At 38.0% G+C, this 16726-nt stretch overlaps 1 protein-coding gene across 4 annotated transcripts in view; it reads right to left on the bottom strand.

Moving 5' to 3' along the window:
- The window catches only part of LOC114894591 (S-adenosyl-L-methionine-dependent tRNA 4-demethylwyosine synthase), a 152360-nt gene that overhangs the window by 14932 nt on the left and 120702 nt on the right, over positions 1–16726 (bottom strand). For all 4 annotated transcript variants that reach the window (XR_003793259.1, XM_029221414.1, XM_029221415.1 and 1 more), the window contains exon 15: positions 8942–9109. Coding sequence is in view for 3 of the 4 variants with exons in the window: in XM_029221414.1 (XP_029077247.1) it covers positions 8942–9109 (168 nt within the window). In the remaining variant the exon portion in view is untranslated. The remainder of the gene's footprint in view (positions 1–8941; positions 9110–16726) is intronic.

The raw sequence follows: 16726 nt of genomic DNA, 5'->3' as shown, positions 1-16726 counted from the left end.
TAAAATAATAAGGAATTAAGTTTAAAAACAATGCTATGTGGATTCTGCAAGCCATGCATATAACCTACCACTTGGTTTCCACAGACAGTGAACCACTATAATTGGACATTACCAATATGTAGAAAGGACTTCACATTTCTGAACTAAAATGATCAAAGTATATCAGATTCATCATGGTCTTACTAGTTTGCGGACTGACAGGACCACAGTTACATTTAAGCTGCTAGGCTGGAAGCCCAGAAGCAGAGGGCTGACTGTACCTCCTTCTCCCAGCCAGCCCCTCCAAATCACACAGACAGACCGGCCCCCCACTCACCAACTACCTGTAGTCGTCTCTCTGTCCCTCTAGCTCAACCCTGGAACTGGAATATGCTGACTTATTTATCTCAATGTGAGTCTTTTTTATATTTCCTTTGTTCAAAGTCAGAGATGCTCACTGAACTTTCTACTCCCATCTACTCTTCCACCCACTTAAAAAACCTACTTCTTATCAACAGCAGAAACTCCGTTATGTTTCTGTTTAGTCTGAACATCACTTCTAAATAACAAAACTGTTCTACACAGATATTAAAAAGTAATCATCCATTAAAAAAATATTCCACTATTAGAATTCAGAAATGCTTTGCCTGTGGTGTAGCATATGGCAATGAAAAGATCACACTGCACTGCAAATGACCACAGAGTATTCTGGGAATGGATAGAGTAATACAAATTATAATAAACTCTCCAGAGGCTAATTCATGTTGTGAAAACCTTGCAAATTTAATGCAGGATCTTTAAAGGTCAACTAAATATAGTCAATCCATGCTTGGGGTCTCTCTAGAATTTATTTATTTATTTATTTATTCATTCATTCATTCATTTACAATTCACCTTACATTTTGAGCTATCCTGGTTCAGAGAGAATTTCAAATTTTTGAAAGGCCACAGTTTGGGGATTTTAAATGCTGCACTTTCTGGCAATGTTCTTATTTTTACTAGCCAACTTTACTAGAATCAAAAAAGTACAGTACAGTAGGCAGGAGAGACTTTCAAAAGCATGAATGGGCATCAGTTTCCTGCTGCAGAAAAAATAGAGGAATGGTGAATGAGAAAACAACTGGATTTGACAACTAGCAGGTTACTGATGACCTATAAAATAGCAAACTCAACAGTAAATATTCATTGAATAAATGAATGAGTAAATAAATAAGGAAGAAGGTAAATAGTTACCAAAATTAGCAAGGAAGATGGAACAATGTCTCTGATTTCAGAAGGCAAGACAATGAATAAGGAAAGAAAACGAAGGTGAAGAGCTTGTTAATTCACTAAACAAACACTGAGAATCTAATATGTACCAGGTACTCTAGGAGGTGCTGGGAATGACAGCCCTTGTGTTCCAGGAACCCTAACTTCTTAGCGAAAACAGCCTTACAGATGTGCATATAGCTCTGAAAGAAGCGGTCCCCAAGGAGGTTTGTTTTACAGTTTTAAAAAGCAGAAATTCACCAGATGAAGTGGGGTAAGGAGGGCAGGTCTAGCAGAAGAGATACCTTCGGCAAATACACAGAGGAAAGAAACAACATGGCAATGCCTAGTAGAGGCCCGGGGAGTGGGCGTGAAATGAAACTGAAAGGACTTGATTGTGAAGGCCATTAAAACCAAATAAAATGTTTAAGTTTTTCTCTTGCATTCTCTGTAAGATGGCATGTGTTTCAAAAATACAGCAGAGAAACAATAAACTTGGAATTGGCAACAAAAACAATGAGGATGTTGAATAGTCAATGCCCACTCTCAATTATTTGTAGACTAAATGATCTGTTTTGTGGATTCTGTTTTTGTCTTTTTCCTTTGGTTATAACTCTGCTTTTACTACCCTTAAAAAGGCATTCATCTGCAAACTGCCGCCTAATTATTAAATGGGATTTGATGGGGTCTGATTAGGGTTAGGAAAAGATCTTTTCATATAAGTTCCTGAAAAACCTTTCCAGTAAGACTACAGAGGTAGCCATGCAACCATACTGGGTGACACTTTTAACATAAGCAAACAAAATGAGTTTACGTGCAAATAATCTAATAATAACAAACCGTGCCAAGTGGACTGGTTATTACTGTTCACTGGGGAGATAGTAAACAAAAAACAATAAATGTCAAAACTGTCTAGTCATAAGTCTTCTGTTCTGGACAAATGTATTTCTACAGCTAAAACCCCTAGATATTATATATAAAACAAACGTAAGAAGGCTCTGAAAGGTGGAGATAAGAAGGCAGGTTGGCTAGGGACTGCAGGACCTAAGGAACGTAGTGATACGTTCCCTGGGTTTTAATTTTGGCTCATATATCCTGGACTGGGCGCGAGAATTCAGAAGCCTGGTTAAAGCCCACAATCTAGAAACACCAATGAGCACTCACAATTAAAAAAACAAAAAAAATTAAGCCTCAGGTAAGCCTCAGATTAAGCCTCCCTAGCCAAAGGACTAGAAAAAGGGCAGCCAAGCAAGACAGAAAATTTTTACATAATAACCATCCTAGGCCAAGAGAAAAACTGGTCAGCAAACACCTAGTGGGGATCCTAGACTTCCACATTCGCCCAGCTGTACTGAGCTGTACCCTCTCCCTCCCACTGCTGGGGAGGTGTCAGAGAAGGTGCAGTGGGGAATCCTGTCATCCCAACCCCCCTCTATTGTTTCAGTGGAGACCCTGTAGAGATTGGAAGGGTACATTAAAAAAGCACCAGCCAACTGTATATTGTCTCTAAGAGACTCACTTCAAATATATGATATAGGTAGATTGAAATTTAAAAGATAGAAAAGATATACAATGTAAACATCAATCAAAAGAAAGCAGAAGTGGCTATATTACTGTCAGATATTGTACACTCCAAGGCAAAGAAAATTTATAGGAACAAAGAGGGACATTACATAAATGAAAAATAGGTCAAATCCACCAAGACGATACAGAAATCCTAAATGAGTATGCACCAAACAACACAGTTGCCAAATATATAAAGCGAAAACTGACAGAACTGAAAAGACATAGAAAAACCCACACTTACAGTTGAAGACCTCAACACTTCTCACTCAATAGCTGATAGAACTATATAGATAATCAGCAAAGATACAGAAGAACTCAACACCAACAACAACCAACAGGATGAAATAGACATTTACAGAACACTCACCCAACAACAACAAAATGTATATTCTTGGCAAGCGCACACAAAATGTTTACCAAGATAGACAACATCCTAGTCCACAAAACAAACCTCAACAAATTTAAAAGAACCAAGATCACAGAGAGTATGTTCTCTGATTATAAGAGAATCAAACTTGAAATCAATAACAGAAACACAACAGGAAAAAAAAAAACCCAAACACTAGGAAACTAAACCACAAACTGCTAAGTAATCCATGGGCCAACGAAGAACATTTAGAGCATTAAATGTTTACATTAGAAAAGAGGAAAAGTCAATAATCGAAGCCCTTATCTTAAGAAACAAGAAGCAAAGAAACCCAAAGTAAACAAAAAGAAGGACATAATAAAGAGAAGCGCAGAAATAGATGAAATTGAAATCTGAAAAATAGAGAAAAACCTATGAAACAAAAAGACAGTTTTTTGTTTTAAAAGATTTTTCTTTTTTGATGTGGACCATTTTTAAAGTCTTTATTGAACTTGTTACAATATCGCTTCTGTTTTATGTTTTGGTTTTTTGGCCACGAGGCATGGGGGATCTTAGCTCCCCAACCAGGGATTGAACCTGCACCCCTTGCAATGGAAGGTGAAGTCTTAAGCACTGGACAGCCAGGGAAGTCCCCAAAACATGGTTCTTTGAAAAGACCAATAAAATCAACAAACTGAATAAACCAACAGAAACAAAACAGAGAAGACACAAATCAACCAAATCAGAAATGAAACAAGATGTTGTACGGACATTGAAAGAAAAATAAAGTAATACTATGAACAATTTATTCACATAAACTTGACAACTTAGATGAAATGGACCAATTCCTTGAAAAGTACAAACTACCACATCTCACCCAAGATGAAAGATAATCTAAATAGCCTTGTAACTATTATAGAAATGTAATTAATAATTTAAAAACTCCCCCCAAAATATGCTCTAAGCCCCGACAGTTTCACTGGAGAATTCTACTAAACATATAAAGAAGAATTAACACCAATTCCACACAATCCCTTCCTAGAAAACAGGAGGAAACCTTTCCCAACCTGCTTTAAGAGGCCAGTTATTACCCTAATACTAAAATCATAGACAGTATAAAAAAAGAAAACTACAGACCTATATTCCTCATGAACAAAGAGGCAAAAATCTTTTTAAAAATATTAGCAAAAAGAATTCAGCAATATATAAAAAAGAAATACACACTATGACTGAGGGGTTTATTCCAGGGATGCAAGCATGGTCCAAAATTCAAAAATCCATGTAATCCATCATATTAATGGGTAAAAGAAGAAAAATCACATGTTCATAGCAACAGAGAAAAAGGATATGACTTAATAATTTTATTGTGAATAAACACCCATTCACAATAAAACCCCGCAAAACACTAGAAATAGAGGGAAACTTCCTCAATTTGGAAAAGAGCAAGTATAAGAAACCTACAGCTAACACAAAATTAAACAGTGAAAGGCTAAATGCTCTCCCCCTGAGATAGGAAAAAGACAAGAATGTCCGAAATCACTGTTCTTATTCAATAAAGTACTCAAAGTCTTAGTAAATGTAATTAAGTAAAGGAAATTAAAGGGATGCCAACTGGAAAAGAAGAAACAAAACTGTCCCTTTTTGTAGAAGATATAATGGTCTATGTAGAACACCCCAAGAAATCTACTAAAAAAATCCTGCTGGAAATAATAAGTGACTCAGCAAGGTTGCAGGATATAAGATCAACATACAAAAATTAATTCTATTTCTACAGAATTCAGTGAACTTGTGACAACTGAAATTAAAAATGCAATACCATTTATAATTGCTAAAACAGAAAAATACTTAGGTATAAACCTAACAAAGTATAGGACCTGTATACTAAAAACTATAAAATGCTCATTAACGAAATCAAAGATCTAAATAGATCATGTTCATGATATGCAAATTAAGACCCACTGAGATCTTGACAAACCTGTTAGAACAGCTAACCTAAAAAATGACAATACCAGGGCTTCCCTGGTGGCGCAGTGGTTGAGAGTCGGCCTGCCGATGCAGGGGACACGGGTTCATGCCCCAGTCCAGGAAGATCCCACATGCCGCGAAGCGGCTGGGCCTGTGAGCCATGGCCGCTGAGCCTGCACGTCCGGAGCCTGTGCTCCGCAACGGGAGAGGCCACAACAGTGAGAGGCCCGCGTACCGCAAAAAAAAAAAAAAAAAAAATGACAATACCAAATGCTGGTTAGGATGCAGAGAAACTGGATTTTTCATCCATGGCTGTGCTTGACATTCTTCATGGCTGAGGTGCTGTGGCCCTCACTGCACAGCCTGGTGTCAGAACTCAGCAGATGTCTAATAAACACTTACAGAACTAAACTGGCCTGAATGAGATACGGTGCCATTTATTTCCCCTATGTCCATGTTTACACTGGGAAGAGAGAAGAAATCTTAGAGACTGAAGTCAAGTATTGGTCTAACATAAAATTTCCCAGTTTTAAACTCTTCTTTGAATGGCATCAGTGGTATCAAAAGATGCCCTGTGGTATAAGAAAGACCAATGGACTAGAGGGCAGAAGGTTGTGGGTCTAGATTTGGCTTAGCCACTTTATGAGACTTTAAGGAAGTCTCTTCACCATCTGATCAGTTTCCACAGGAAAAAAGTGAGGTAAAATGTGTCTCCAAATCTCAAAAGTGATATTCTAATCCTAAACCTCATATTATTTCTATAAGTAATTTTCTACATACATTGTACATAACACAATAAGATAAGGTACATAAGGAGACAAGGCAACATAACTGAGAACCAACAGAAACAACAGATAACAGAAACAAATCCACAGAGATTTTAGATATTGGAGTTATCAGATACAAACAATGAAATAGCTGAAATTTCCAGTATTCAAGAAGATAAAAGCCAAGCTTGAAAATTTCAGCAGGGAACTGGAAAGGATACAGTGTGATATATCATATTTGAAACAAACAAAACAAACAAATTATTTAACTGAGAAACACACTATCCAAAATTTTAAAATTGGTGTGGCATTTAATAGCATATGAGACACAGCTGAAGCAAAAATTAGTGACTTGGAATACAAATCAAAAGAAACTGTCCAAGTGAAATAAAAAATACAATAACACATGTTTAACTGGAGTTCCAGAAGAAAAATACTGGGGAAGAAGAAATATTTAATGAAATAAAAGCTAAGAAGTCTTCAACCAATGATGGAAAGTATCAACCCACAAATTTATGAAGCCCAAGAAGCCCCAAAAAGGAAAATAAAAAGAAGTTCACATCTAGACACATTAGAGCATAAAACCAAAGGGAGAGAAAAAGAAACCAGAGGGAAGAAAACAACAAATCACCTTAAAAGCAGCAACAAACTAACAGCTGACTTTTCATCAGTGGAATTTAAAAGACAGGGGAATATCTTTATGGTGTTGAAAGGAAACAAATGCCAACCTAGAATTTGATACCCAGCTAAAATATACATTTTTGGACAAAAACTGAGAGTGTGCCATCAGCAGACCTCCACTAAAGGAAATTTTAAAAGGTGCTTTTTGGGCAAAAAGAAAACAGTCCCAGATGGAGGCTCAAAAATGCAAAAAGGAACAGAGAACAAAATCATGTTTAAAATGCAGGTAAATCTAAATAAATACTGACTACATAAAGCAATTAACAATACTGTCCTTACATTTATAATTAACATACATAACAATGACAGCATGAGTTGGGAAGGGAAAAATGGAGGTTGTGTTCTGAAGTCCTTGCTTTGCACAGTTACAGAGTAAAAGTATTTTAACACTAGACTGATTAGTCAAGTTTGCATGTAGTAATTTCTAGTGCACCCACTAAAAGAATAGAAAAAGTATATAATTCCCAGCCTAACTGGAGGAAAAATAAGACCTACTGTGGCTGAGAAAATGAAAGAAGTGCAGAAAGAGAAGGAAGAGGGGTTCCAGAAGAAGCTGGAGAGGCGGACGGAGACTGATCACATAGGACCCTAGGGGCCACGTTAAGGATTTTGATTTTCAGGCTAAAAGCAATGGGAGGTCAATCAAAGGCACCTAAGCAGCAGACATCTACATTCTATAAAGACATCTTTGGCTATGGTGTGAAGACCTTATGGAAGAAGAGAGAACTTTACTACCATTGTCAGGACTATTTCCAGAGCACTGCCCCTCCAATCAAATAATTTGTTTTGAAGGTACTATCTTACCTAAAAAAGTAACAATGAATAAAAAGATAGAAAATAAAATTCAGTTTTGGCTTTAATTTTTAAGATTTACTTTGTAAGTTAATTGTCTTTGCAGCTACTTTATTAACATTTCAAATACTAGGTAGCCTTTATTTCTTTGTTCCTTAATGCTCCCAGTACATATTCTTCTGTCTAAATATTTAAGTCTGACAGATCATTAGGTCAGATATATACAATCTAATTGGCACCAAGGCATGAGGGCCTTTTAACCTCCTGTTTGAGACTAGACCACGTGAAATTTTAATTGAGTGATTCTAATATTATTAAATATCATTAACCTGCAAAGCTGCTCAGGAAGCAACTTAGGTTGTGGAGGGAGGAAAAAGTGAGATTCGTGTTCAATTAAGCCTGACTTTACTTGCCTACAGAGCATTTTTATAAGAAAAGGTAGCCCATTCTTTATTACCTTTTTGGTATTAATTTATCTTTACTGTGATATAATTCACAAACCATAAAATTCAACCTTTTAAAGTATACAGTTCAGTGGGTTTTAGTACAAAGTTGTGCAACCAACACCACTAAATAATTCCAGAACATTTTCATCACTCCAAAAAGAAATCCCATACCTATTAGCAGTCACTTCCCAGTCTGCTCTTCCCCCAATTTCCAACAACCACTAAACCACATTCTATCTCTAAGGATTTACCTATTCTGGACATTTCATATAAATGGAATCATACATTATGTAGTCTTTTGTGTCGTTTTTCATCTAGAATAATGATTTCAAGGTTCAACCATGTCCCCTTTTTTAAAAAGCACTTTTAAATGGAAAGTTTGAACAGGAAACTAGGCAGAGGAGTAAAACAAACCTCTGTGTACCCATCATCTAGCCTCAACAACCCTCAACCCATCTACACACCCACATACTTCTTACTTCGTATCATTCTGAATCAAATCCCAGACACTATATTATTTCTGTATAAATATTCCAGTAAGGACATATCATTATGATCGCTACTCGAACACTGGCCTTCTGATTGGGTTTTTTTTTTTTAATGCCCTACCTCTACTAAAAACTGAATTTCTCCTTTGCTAGGCATTATTTACTTAAAAAATACATTAGGTTCAGGCACTCATTCTGTCTAATAAAAACACTAAAAGGGAAAAAGGAAAACCAAAATCCCAGAAATATTTCTGCAGAGGCCAAGATTCAAAGTGATCTAAAATTTGATAAACACCTCAATATTTCTTCTGACAGTCAGAAACACTCATATGGGGGTTGTTTACTATTTTCACTTTCCCTTGTCATTCTGGGAAAGGACTAGAGGTTATTACAAGGGTGTTTTGTTTTGTTTCTCAGTACACACCAATTACAAGCCAGAAAGCACTTCAGGTGCCTTGGTGAGGGCTGAAAACAAAGAAATCTCACACAGAAAAGACAGTTTATGAGTCCAACAGACTGAATTCGGGGCTTTCTTAATGTTTGTTTTAGGAAAGGTAGCAAACAAGTAGATAATTCATTATAATAAGGTGAGGGGAAAATAAAGAGAAAAGAGAGCAGGAAGGACAAGGGTGATGGAAGAATGCATACTTGACTGGTTCTTACCTTCTTGTGAGCTATCAGGAGGCAGTTGGAATGTTCGTGTTCACAAGCAATTTCATAGTCGGGGATCAGATCCACCAACTCACAGACAAAGCGCACCACTTCTTCGTGCCAGGGCACGTTGGCCATGGTAAGACTGCTTGCCGAACTCTCTCCACAGTAGGTAACACCCTGTGGAAACATTACAACAGTTAGAGACAGTTACAGACCTATTTAAATGTCCCAGGGGAAGAGCTTCAGAGCCAGAAAGGCTTCTACAGGTCAACCAATCCAATCCAAGCCAAGCCAATCCATATCTTCAAGTGAAGAAAGCAGTACAAAGATGATAAAATTTGCTTGGAAGCTCATACAAGTAACGAGTGACAAAGACAGCACTGGAGCTCCCAGGCCAGTGCTCTTTACACTCTGACAATCCTGATGCTTCTTGGGTACTTGTGCTTTGTGCTACATCACCATCTACACTGTCTAGTCACAATAATGTATCTGAACTAATAATATATCTTTCCATTCAGATTCATTTGTGCACCGTAACAGATCAATTCTCATGGGATTATAATCCCCTAGTACAATAATGGAGGTATAGTTGACACCCATAAAAATTCAGTGAATAATTTACTGACTGGGAAAATAAGATGAGCTCCTATTTTCTAGTATAATTTAGATTTGAGGTTGATAAACATTCTGTAAAGGGCCAGATAGGGATCCCTTTCAAATTATTCTTTTGGAATCATTCTAAGGAGATCACTTTGTAATGCATTTTTTATGTGGATATGTATAAACACAGAATCATGCCAAAATGAAAATACATGTATAGAAATACATATACATATATATAAATACACACAGATATGTATATATATATATATATATATATATATATATACCTTTACACACACCTACATGTATATACATGTATCTACCCCCTAGAGAAATTCCCATTCAGTACAAATGCAGTAAGATAAATTGGTTTTTAACTCTTTTTAATTCTACCTGACAGCCCAGGTACGTAAGACACAAAAGTTTTATAACTAAGTTTTCCATTTGGTAAGTTACATAGTGATAAGTGATTTATGACTAATTTTCAATACTGACTATCGTAACTTTGTAGGCTCTGTAAATACCCAAGAAATCAAACTTTCTTGAAAAAAGACTCGAATAGTCTAGATGTGCTACTAAGTAGGGAATAACTAAAATAGAATGAGGCTCTCTCTCACTCGCGCTCTCTCTCTCTCCCTCTCTCACACACACAGACTGGAGGGGATAGAATGAAATTAAATGAAAAGCCTACAATGAGCACTGCAGAGTGACCCTGACCCTACAGATGGCAGAGCTGGGAGGGGGCCAAAAACTCAGATGAGTTCTGCAAAACCCTCTACTCCAGATGGCTGTTCAAAGACTACTTACTGGTGTACTACACTGAGATGACCTTTGCTGAACATAAACTAGAGGAGACCCAGCTTAATTACAATAATCAAGAGAAGCTTCTCTATTAATTAGCTCACTGATTTACAGAATTCATTAAACTGAATTTGGGTTTTAGCTGAATAAAAAAAAGCAAATAATACAACAGTTTAAAAAATCTTTAAGAAAGCGTGGCTGAAAACTTGTACTAAACTTGCCCAAATACATGAAAATGATTTATTCATAGTCAAATTAGTCATAAAAATGAACTTTACTTCACTTTAAATACTGTTTATGAGGGATGAAATATATGAACAACCATGTAGATACTGCTTAATTCAAAGGAATTTATTTTTTTAATAATACTTTTCTTAGTTATTTATTTATTTATGGCTGTGTTGGGTCTTCGTTGCTGTGCGCGGGCTTTCTCTAGTTGCAGCGAGCGGGGGCTACTCTTTGTTGCGTTGCGCGGGCTTCTCATCGCAGTGGCTTCTCTTGTTGCACAGCACGGGCTCTAGCCACGTGAGCTTCAGTGGTTGTGGCACGTGGGCTCAGCAGCTGTGGCTCATGGGCTCTAGAGCACAGGCTCAGTAGTTGTGGCGCACGGGCTTAGTTGCTCCGTGGCATGTGGGATCTTCCCGGAATAGGGTTCGAACCTGTGTCCCCTGCATTGGCAGGCAGATTCTTAACCACTGTGCCATCAGGGAAGTCCCAAGAATTTATTTTTAATATTTAAAATGTTAGTTCACTGAAGCAGAGGTTTTAGGTAAGATCTTTTTTTTTTTTTTTTTAATTTATTTTGGCTGTGCTGGGTCTTAGTTGCGGCATGCGGGCTTCTTGGTTGCGGTATGTGGGATCTAGTTCCCCGACCAGAGATGGAACCCAGGTCCCCTGCATTGGGAGCGTGGAGTCTTACCCACTGGATCACCAGGGAAGTCCCTAAGTAAGATCTTATATTCATGACAATGGCTTTGGAAAATAATATCGATTATTCAGCAATAATAAAGCATGAAATGCTGAGGAGAGATCTGGTTTGGAAAGGAAATGAGAGGATGATTGCCATAGGTCATCACTATGCCTTCACATTATACTTCTCTATACGTTCGCATGATGCTTTATCGTTAACAAAGCATTTTCAAGTAAAACTTCTCATTTTAGCCGGACAAAATCCTCGGAGGTGGGGAGTGTGGGTAACTTCCTGAGCCGACGGCAGAGGCCGAGCCTGCGCGTGACAGAACTGCCATGGGTAGAAACCGGCCTCCCTGAACGGCCTCCCTGAGCCCTCCCTCAGCTGGGCTCCTCAACACCTCCCTCCGGTCCTCCCCCTTCTACATGGGCTGCTTCATTTCATCGCACACTGCGGTCTACCGACGACCCGCCCAGACTGGGTTCCTGATCGCACTTGCCCCTGAATAGTCTAAAGACGTTTTGCTTTCCCTCATATGGCAGCTGCCCGCCACCTTCTCATCCCAGCACCACCTTCCACTCCCACCCTGTTTATCACCAGCACCAAGTTCTTGCCTCACAACTTTGGAAAAATAGTGTCCTCAAGAAAACAGATGGGTATAATGTGGCAACTGAAAGCGCTCATTCCAGAATTCCAGAGGCTGAGAGGTGACAAGCAGACCCAAAGAAAGTTCCTGAAGAGCAGGACCACTTATGCGTCTTCCTGTTTGCAGTGAAAAGCACAACACACACCATCACACTGGTGACTTCTGGATGGACCACTCTGCTCCAGGACATGGGGGCCATCGGGTCTTTTTCATGGGCTGCTTACAAAGTCTACCTGGGGATTCAAAGTCTGTGGGAAGAGCTCTTGATATTCTAATTAAATTGACTGGTTGTCAAAAGACTCCCGGTATGATTGTTTTTGTCCCTGATAGTTTGAAGAGAAATGTCTTCATAACTTTTTGCAGCAATACATGTCACTCCTTTATCTTAAAAACGCTTCAATAGCTGTCCCCCCCACCAAAAGACCAGCCCACGTTTCTCAGCCTAGCACCTGAGGCCTTCTTACTGGACTGCCCCACTCCACATCCAGTCTTTCCCTGGCTAAATTTTCCACCAACTCTTTGATCTTCGGCCAGGAACTCCAATCCCATCTAATCCCAATCTCATCATACCCTGTGCATCTCTCTTCTCAGATAACTGGCTTAACTTTGATGTGTCTAAATCCTGAGCTCTTAGAGGGTGGAGGCCACACCCTATTATTCTCTGTACCCCCAACTAATCTGTTCTAAAGAGCAAGTCACATATTCCTCTATGAAATTAAACTCCAGAACTCTTTTCTGATCTAATACAAAATTTAATTCATATTTTTCAAGATTTTTCTACACTTTAACGATTATGAACCAACTGATAATCACTGGTTAGGTATTGCTACATACATGAACAACCGGTAATACTCCCTACGTTTGTGTGCAGAAAGAGATTGAGACTATGCTAAGACATTTGTTTTGCAAGATGCATTCTGCAAGGATTGAGTTCTGTAGACAGTCATGGTGCTAATGCAAAGAGAGTTTTAAATCATTTGACAACAAATAATTACTGAGCACTTACTCTTCTCAAGGTGCAGTGCTAGGCAGAGAATACAAAGACGGTATTTCATTTACGGATGGATTGTGTTATGAAAGCTTTCCAATAAGGCAGATGTTTGCAACACGAAACACATTTTCACAAACAAGTAAGCAAATAACGATGGTTAAGCTTCCCAGGCTAGCAAATATAGGTCTACTTAAGCCTAATGAAGCTAAAATACATGTTAATTTACAGGGAATGGAACAGAGAAATATTTTACAAGACTAGCAGTGAAAGAAAAATCAATATAATAGAGAAACAGCTTCTATTGATTCATTTTTAAATAATGTGCTTGATGGAAAGTGATCTAAACATTTACTGAACCCAGGCATATGTTACCCCCTTGAATTCTCAAAACAAGTCCATTAAATTGATATTAGTATTCTAATTTTAATACTGAGGAAATTTAGGCTCAAGGAGGATAAGTAACCTGTCCCAGGCTAAATGAATACATTTTAGGAATGTATCAAAGCTTACACAACTTCCCCACCTGAGACTATGAGAGACCCGCCCTGAACCCTCCACATACACACACACACATCCAGGAAATCCAGGAAAAGGATATGAATGGATCCGAGAGCCTCAGGTATTTCACTAGCCCAGGGTCACTTTGTATTATCAATTTCACATCTTCAGGGCATTTATGTGACCTTGAGGTACTATTAAATTTTAACACCAACCCCATTTCAGGGTTAGGCCCTGGGAGACTTTTTCTTTTTACCAAAAGCATAGGTAAGGGATAAGCCTCCAAGTACCACTCTGTGTCAGTGGGTGAATTTTTTCCTAATTCGTCCTTTCACTAAAGGTGAAAGGGCCTAGTCTTCTGCCACATCCTGTCTCTACTGGAGCTGCAGAGTACCACCAGGCAATCTCCCTTTTTACAGCCCCTAAGGAATTCCCTTACAGACCTGACAGACTGACTATTCTCTCAAAAGTATGTTTACCATAACATTTACTTCTAAGTGTTTGCTTTTGGAGGAATCTGAGGTTATCTTAGGCTGCCATATCGCTAGCTCTTACCAAATGTTTTTTGGTGAGGCTTTATTACTATTATTTTTAAGACGCTTCCATTTTAGAAAATTTTACTTTGATTAATAAGACAACAACAACAGAAAGCTGCCTTTTCAGACATTAAATAGTTTAACCTACTGAACAGGAAAGCATGCCTTCTCCATTTACTGATTTCATTTCAATCATTTGAATTATAAAAGTAATGCATGCTCACTGCAACAATTCACACAACACAGAAATATGAAAAGTAAAGCAAGTCTTTCCTTCCCCTTCTCCCAAATCGTACACTGTTAATGATTTGATATGTATCCTTCCATACTTTTCTTATATAAATGTATCTAAACATATACTGTTAAAAATTTGATCAAGTAATAATTATTCTATAACTCATTTTGTTTCTTAATAGTATACTATTTTCTGTAAACTTCCCTTTTCCTACTTCAGTTTAAGAGAAAGATACTTCATTAACTTGCTGGACAAATGAGAGATGAATTTAATAAACCATGTGATCCTCAAAGGCCCAGGTACTTGATATTACAGGTCTCCTACCAGAGACAATTGATCATCCCATGCTTTCCCCTGATACACACAAACTGTTGTCTATTACCTTATATTTTATAATTTAAATAAGACATTTAAAATTGTGATTAGATTACACACTTCTCCAAGATTTTTCAATTAAAAAAATCTCTCAAAGTAGTTCATTTTACTTCTGTAGATTTTGCCTTGTTCAATAAGACATCCATCTCCCAAACAGCATATCCAAATTTAGAAAACAAATTTGTACCTATGATGCTTTGACGAGGCCTGGCACATAAAGACAGCTCAGAAATATTTGTTAAATGCAGGGATAAAATAGTAAAATGAAAATCTTGTTTGAAAGAAACTATGTCATTATAACATCTCAGCTCTAAGTAGAAGGCTTCATCTGTTTCCTAGTTATGTTAATAGTTTGTCCGACTACAAAATGCCCATCAGAGAATTACACTGTTTACAAAGTAGCCATCTTTCTTTAAAATTTGGTTGATTCATTTCAGATTACAAAATACCTTCTTCACTATAGGAAACATGACTGCAAAGAAAGAAGGAGAAAAAAAGGTGACAGTGCGATCCAGCCAAGTTAATAATAGAGGTTTTACTGCAGCATAATTTGAAGCAGCATTCTTTAATAGCTAAACCATAAATTAAAACACCACTAATCTCTGATGTTGGAAAGGTTTCCTTAAGCCAATGCATATATTTAAAGTGTAGCTTGTCTCTTTGCATCATTAGAGTTCTCGCCAAGAGTAGCCTTTTGAAATTAAGAGCAATTTTAAAAGAAAAGTGTCTTGACCTCACTAGAGGCTGCTACACACTCAGCAATATTTCATCTGCTCCTCTCACCTCCCCATCCCTCCAGAGGAACGTAATGCAGAACGCTGAACTTACTAAAAAACGGCTGTAAAGCTGAAATATGCTCTGATGTGACAGAGTGCATCCAGCTTCATAAACATAAACTGAAGAGTGGAGCTTTGAGAGATTGGGTTAATTTTCTGGTCACTTTCTCTCATTCTGTGTATTCTTAGTTGTCCAAGAAAGCTGTCTGCCTCTGAAAACTCTATAGCTGATGACTTCCAAATCATTACTGCCAGGCCTGTCTTATCCCCAGAACGCCAGGCTTATAGAACCTGTGGCTTCTTTGAACCTACACTTTGAACCTACACTTGGATTATTTAAAAGCTATCTCAAAGTATTAAGGTCAACGTAGAACTCATGCAATTACTCCCTAAATTTGCCTCCCTTCTCCACTGGTCTTTTCCATCTCAGCAAACTGTTCCACATCCACACGACTGCTTAAGTCAAAAACCCAGGTGCTATTCTTGATACTTTTTGTTCTTTCATACCCTACATGTCATCTAACAACAAGTTCTGTTGGATCTACTCCCAAAATATATCACAAATGCACCCAGTCCTCTCCAATGACCTTCCCCACGCCATCACATCTCTTGCTTGGCAAAAGTTTTGTTACCGGTCTACCTACTTCTACTACTGCCCTCTATAATCCACTCATGGCAATGGCAGGGTGATCTTTCAAAATCATAAATCAGATCGTATCACTCTCCAGTTTAAAACCCTTTCCTAGCACACCTAGTATTAAAAAAAAGCTTATCGTTAAACTTAGTATAAAATCTGATTCTCTTACCCATGCATGAAAGGCCTAACAAAATCTGGCCCCAGCCCACCACTCTGATTCATCTTGTACCACAGCCAACTCCAACTACCCCACGGACATCATGTAGGACCTCTGTGGACCAGCTGTGCCATCTGCCCAGAATGCTCTGACCCCAAGCCTCTGCATGTGGTGCTGCTTCTTACTATTCAGTTATCAGTTTTTAAAAGAGTCATCTCCTCAGAAAAGCCTTCCTGCTTTTGAAATCTAAAGCAGTCAACCACAATATCTAGTAAAACAGCATATGCGTTTACCCTCTGACACATCAATCCACTTACAGGTATCTAACCCAAAGAAACACTGGCAAAAACATGACAGTGACAACCAGACATTAAATGGCTCCTGCTGGAAGCATACACTACGACCAATGAAATAATCTTGAAATGCAAACATACACACACACACACACACACACACACACACACACACACACAAACCTGATCAATCTTCTTTTGATCTAACTAACAATCCACGGGAAATCTAAGGGGCAGAGCAACATGCAATCACCAAAATCTAAAATATAAATATGGGGAACTAACCAGGATAAATGATCCATTTTTTCCAACAAAATAAATTACAAGGGGGAGAAA

This window comes from Monodon monoceros, unplaced genomic scaffold (assembly GCF_005190385.1).
Source record: "Monodon monoceros isolate NGI ecotype Baffin Bay Population unplaced genomic scaffold, NGI_Narwhal_1 Super_Scaffold_13, whole genome shotgun sequence".
NCBI classification, from domain to species: domain Eukaryota; kingdom Metazoa; phylum Chordata; class Mammalia; order Artiodactyla; family Monodontidae; genus Monodon; species Monodon monoceros.
The sequence above is the reverse complement of the archived record's forward strand: the minus strand, read 5'-3'. Positions and strand labels throughout refer to the sequence as shown.